Source organism: Arachis duranensis, chromosome 2 (assembly GCF_000817695.3).
Source record: "Arachis duranensis cultivar V14167 chromosome 2, aradu.V14167.gnm2.J7QH, whole genome shotgun sequence".
NCBI classification, from domain to species: domain Eukaryota; kingdom Viridiplantae; phylum Streptophyta; class Magnoliopsida; order Fabales; family Fabaceae; genus Arachis; species Arachis duranensis.
The window spans coordinates 11,756,128-11,761,611 of record NC_029773.3 but is presented as its reverse complement, the minus strand read 5'-3'; the positions used below and the strand labels follow the sequence as shown (position 1 = coordinate 11,761,611).

General features: G+C 41.5%; 1 protein-coding gene and 1 long non-coding RNA gene across 2 annotated transcripts in view; both read right to left on the bottom strand.

The window, feature by feature from the left end:
- Positions 1–612, bottom strand: part of LOC107473433 (uncharacterized) — a 1,761-nt gene extending 1,149 nt beyond the window's left edge. Inside the window, exons 1-3 of the long non-coding RNA XR_001588983.3 lie at positions 588–612; positions 442–496; positions 225–353 (exon numbers count right to left, since the gene is read on the bottom strand). This is a non-coding gene — a long non-coding RNA (uncharacterized LOC107473433). The remainder of the gene's footprint in view (positions 1–224; positions 354–441; positions 497–587) is intronic.
- A 305-nt stretch (positions 613–917) lies between these two features.
- On the bottom strand, positions 918–1,544 carry LOC127739641 (uncharacterized). Its single transcript, XM_052256903.1, has one exon. It carries the CDS (start codon positions 1,532–1,534, stop codon positions 1,043–1,045), a length of 492 nt encoding a protein of 163 aa, XP_052112863.1. The 5' UTR covers positions 1,535–1,544; the 3' UTR covers positions 918–1,042.
- Between the last annotated feature and the right edge of the window lie 3,940 nt (positions 1,545–5,484).

The following is a 5,484-nucleotide window of genomic DNA, read 5'->3' as shown; positions in this document are numbered from 1 at the left end:
ATGTTCATCAACAATAACATTCAACCATGATTCTCTCCAAATTAACATAACAACATTCACCATCCAAAATTAATAACTAATTATCCAATAAACTTCAACCAATTATATTCATCGACAAATTACTAAATATTAAACATACACCTGCATTCCAACTTATCCTATGGTCATCTAGCCTAAGTTTTCACAGAACATTATATATTAAATGCAAGAAACCTAAACCATACCTTAGCCGATTCCCAAGTGTTATTCCAAGAAAATTTTCCTAAAAGAACACAGCCCTCAAAACCTCAACTAATCCGCTTCCTCCAAGTTCCAATATTCACAATTTCAAGCTCCAATTATTTATTCACAACCTAATACACATTCATAACACATATATATCCAATTTAATACTCAAAGCTCAAATTTAATGAAAATAAAATAGAATTATCGTATCCTCACCTTACCCAAGCTTCACATAAGTAAGAGTGAACGTTTCTCTCAAGCTAATTGGATCCTAAAACATCAGAAATCAAAGAAATTCAACCTTCCCATTAAAAATTCGAAAATTGGGGGAAAAGATGGCTGGAAGTGATTAAACAAATTACCAGTGAAATTGTTCTGATAGAAACGTAGAGCTTGACGCGGTGAACGCGTGGCCGCAAACAGTGCGGCGATTGGAGCTCGAACGGAGAAGTTACGGGATATTGAATTCACCGTAAACGAATTTCTCTTCTTCTCTTCTCTGGGAGGCTTGCTGCGTCGTTGAGGGAAATGAAGAGAATAAGAGCCCGTGGCTCTTTTTAATTGTTGGACTAATTGGGCCCATAGCCCGGTTTGGGCCCGGTTTAACCGGTTCGGCCCGTTCGGTCCAATCTTGGACCGATTTCTTTGAAATTGGTGTCAAAATTCTCGTTTCGATGAGCTCTATCCTAATTTAATATAATATTCACCTCTCTAATCTTCCTTATTAAAAATTAATTTATTGACTAATTATCTACTAATTTAACCGGGGTTTACATCCTACCCACCTAATAAAGAATTTTGCCCTCAAAATTCAAATCTAGTTACCTGAAAAGAGATGTGGATAGTCCTTTCGCATATCTGATTCGAGCTCCCAGGTATGTTCCTCGATACCAGCTCGACTCCAAGCCACTTTTACCAATGATACTTCCTTTCCGCGTAATCGTTTAATATTAGTATCATCAATTCTCACTGGAATCACTGAAAGTGTTAGATCTTCTCTCACTTGGATTGGTTCCGGTTCTAGAATATGACTTGCGTCAGGAGTGTACTTCCTAAGCTGAGACACATGAAACACGTCGTGCAAATTCGAAAGATATGGCGGTAAGGCAATTCTATAAGCCACTGGCCCAATCCTCTTCAGAATCTCAAAGGGTCCAATATAACGGGGATTCAGTTTCTTAGTCTTAATAGCTCTTCCCACTCCAGTGGTTGGTGTAACTTTCAAAAAGACATGTTCTCCTTCTTCAAACTCCAAAGGCTTTCGCCTCTGATCAGCATAGCTCTTCTGGCGGCTTTGGGCTATAAGCATTCGACTACGAATCTTCACTTTGGGCTATAAGCATTCGACTATGAATTTTCTTTATCTGTTCAGTAGTTTCAGCTATCATCTCAGGCCCTAACAAACTTCTTTCTCCAGTTTCATACCAACACAGTGGAGACTAACATTTTCTGCCATACAGAGCCTCATATGGAGCCATTCCGATGCTCGCATGATAGCTATTATTATAAGCAAACTCAATTAATGGCATATATCGATCCCAGCTCGCAGGCTGGTCCAAAACACAAGCCCTTAGCATATCCTCCAAGGTCTGAATAGTTCTTTCTGACTGACCATCTGTCTGAGGGTGATACGCAGTACTCAAGCTTAGCTGAGTTTCAAATGCACGCTGAAAAGCTCCCCAAAACCTTGATGTAAAGCGAGGATCCCTGTCAGATATAATGGTAGAAGGCACGCCATGCAACCTGACAATCTCTTTAATATACATTCGAGCTAATTCTTCCATTGAACAACTTATTCGGATAGGAAGAAAGTGAGCTAATTTTGTCAGTCGATCCACAACCACCCAAATAGCGTCACAACCAGATCGGGTTCTAGGCAAACCTATCACAAAATCCATTGCGATAAGGTGAATTGAGAATCCACTCTTATGAGCTTCCTTCAAAATACTCTGTCGCAGGTCTCCAACATTAGGCACAATAATTCGGTTCTTGAACCTCCATAAACCATCCTGACCTTCTGACACTCTCCACTGTTTTCCCTGTTCAACTGCTGGTAATACCTTACGTAACGCTTCACTATCTCGTTGAGCCTTCAGAAGTTCTAATTTAAAATCACTTGAAATCTGCAACTGACTCAAACACAGGATTCCATATTCTTCTCTAATTCCCAAATTCAAACCTTGAAATGCCCTTAGTAATTCTTCTTCCCGTAGCATCATCCAAGCTGCATATAAAGACTTCCGACTCAAAGCGTCCGCCACAACGTTCGCTTTTCCTGGATGATAATTCAATTCAAAATCATAATATTTTAGAAGCTCCATCCATCTCCTCTGACGCATATTCAACTCTTTCTGCTCAAAAAGATACTTCAAACTCTTATGGTCTGAGAAAACATGAAACTTAACACCATAGAGATAATGCCTCCAAATCTTTAAAGCAAACACAACAGTAGCAAGTTCCAAATCGTGTGTCGGATAGTTCATTTCATGCGGCCTTAACTGCTGTGAGGCGTATGCCACAACATTCTGGTGCTGCATCAGAACGCACCCTAAACCTTTCAGAGATGCATCACAATACACTTCAAACGGTTCACTTGGTTCAGGTAATACCAATACAGGTGCAGTAGTCAACCTGTGCTTCAATTCTTGAAAACTCTCCTCACACTCTGGATATCCAGATAAAAGGCGTATCTTTCCTAGTCAATTTAGTTAAAGGTAAGGCGAGATGTGAAAATCCCTTAATGAATCTGCGATAATACCCCGCCAAACCTAAGAAACTCCTGATTTCTGTCACTGAAGTTGGTCACTCCCAATTCATCACTGCTTCAACCTTAGCAGGATCCACAGCTATTCCCTGCTTACTCACCACGTGGCTGAGAAACTTCACTTCACTCTTCCAGAACTCACATTTAGATAACTTAGCGTACAACTTCCTGTCTCTCAGAATTTGCAGCACAGTTCGCAAGTGATCAGTATGTTCCTCTTCAGTCTTAGAATAAACATGAATGTCATCAATGAAGACAATAACAAACTTGTCCAGATACGGTCGGAAAATCCTGTTCATATAATCCATAAATATTGCCGGGGCATTAGTTAACCCAAAAGACATTACTGTATATTCATAATGACCATAACGCGTCCTGAAAGCAGTCTTCGGAATATCCTCATCTCTAACCCTTATCTGATGATATCCAGATCGCAGATCAATCTTAGAAAACACACCGGCTCCCTGTAACTGATCCATTAGATCATCGATTCTAGGCAACGGATATTTGTTCTTCACAGTGATCTTATTCAACTGCCGATAGTCGACACACAAATGCATACTCCCATCCTTCTTCTTTACTAGTAACACTGGTGCTCCCCACGGAGAAACACTTGGTCGGATGAAATGCTTACCCAACAAATCTTCCAGCTGAGCTTTCAATTCAGCCATTTCTAAAGGTGACATCCTATAAGGAGTAATCGAAATTGGACCGGATCCAGGTACCAACTCGATTGCAAATTCAACCTCTCGGTTAGGTGGAAATTCATTAATATCATCCGGAAACACATCTGGAAATTCACATACAACCGGAATCTGCTCTAAACTCTGATCATCACCTGATACTCCCGCAGTTAATAACATAATACCCTGACATTCAGTTCCAGAACAGGTTACTATCATAGAATTTAAATAGTAACTATTCACCACAACCGGTGCTTCTGACCCTTCCGGCATAAACTGTACTAACTTCTCAGAACAATCAAGTAAAACATGATTCTTGGATAACCAATCCAATCCCAAAATGAGATCAAGACCAGTCATAGGCAAACAAATCAAATCATGCACAAATTTACGCTGTTGTACTCGAAAAGGAACTTGTGGACATCCTATCCTAGTCACCATAGCTTCATGAGTAGCATTATATATTTTCAAATCATAACCTAAAACCACCATTCTCAATCCTAACTCATGGGCCTTTTCAAATGCAATAAATGAATGACTTGCTCCTGAATCAAATAAAGCATTTAAGATTTTACCAGCCATTTCACAATTACCTCTAATCAGTGTCTCAGATCCCTCAGCACCTATGGTAGAAGTGGCGTATACTCTCCCTGGCTGCTGCACCCTACCAGTCTCATACTTCTTCTTCTCGGGGCAATTGGTGGCCATATGCCCGGGCTGTCCACAAGAATAGCATACTCCAAGTCTGAATCTGCACGGAACTCCAGGGTGATACCTTCCGCATTTCTGACAGTTCAGATCTTGCTGTGGCTGCTTCCCAAACCTTTTTCCTTGACTAGCATTGGTATTCGGCCTTCTGTAATTACCTTGATCCTGAGTCTGCTGCGGAACAAAACCTCCACGCTTGAAATTTCTACCTCTCGAAGCAAAGTTCCTCCCAGAAGGCCTCTGAAAAGGCACCCTCAAACTTCCTTTCTCTGCTGCCGCCTTCCTCACACAATCCTCAGCCACCCTACTCTTATTCACCAATTCAGAAAACACACTGATCTCCATTGGGGCAACGAAGCTCAGAATATCACTCCGAAGACCTCCTTCATATTTAATACACTTCCATTCAGCAAAATCTTCAGGCGCACCTTGACAGATACGAGAAAAGCGACACAACTCCTCAAACTTACTAGTATACTCAGCAACAGTCATCTGTCCCTGCTTTAACTGCATTAATTCAAGTTCCTTGGCATTTCTAGCTGAATTAGGAAAGTATTTCTTATAGAACTCTGTCCGGAAAACCTCCCAAGGAATCGCAGCACCATCAGGATGCAGGATACGTCGTGTTCCCTGCCACCAATACTGAGCTTCACCTTGCAACTGATAAGTTCCAAATTCAACCCATTGCTCTTCAGGAACCTGTTGTGCCTGTAACGCCCTTTCCATAGCCTGAATCCAATTATCTGCGTCAGTGGGATTTGAGGTTCCCCTAAAAGTCGGAGGGTGAACTTTCATAAATGTAGCAAGTGTCATTGGACCGCCCTCATCATTATTGTTCCCATGATTTCCCTGATTTATCTGATTAGCCAGTGCCTCGGCTGTCGCCTGCATAGCTGCAACCATATTTCCCAGGGCAGCCATAAAGTCTACTGGATCAGTCCCTTTGGGGGCAGGAGTAACGGTGCCTGTCCTACCTCTACCTCGCCCGCGACCGCGTCCGCGAGTTGACATCTGGTCCCTATATACACCAAACAAGTGATATTAAGTTGATCAGTCTCAATATCGCAAGTCTAATGCTTTAAGTTCCAAATGCATGCTCACAAA

Bases quoted from the DNA above. Each gene is read 5' to 3' on its own strand.
- LOC127739641 (XM_052256903.1), bottom strand. From the start codon at position 1,534: ATGCTTATAGCCCAAAGCCGCCAGAAGAGCTATGCTGATCAGAGGCGA.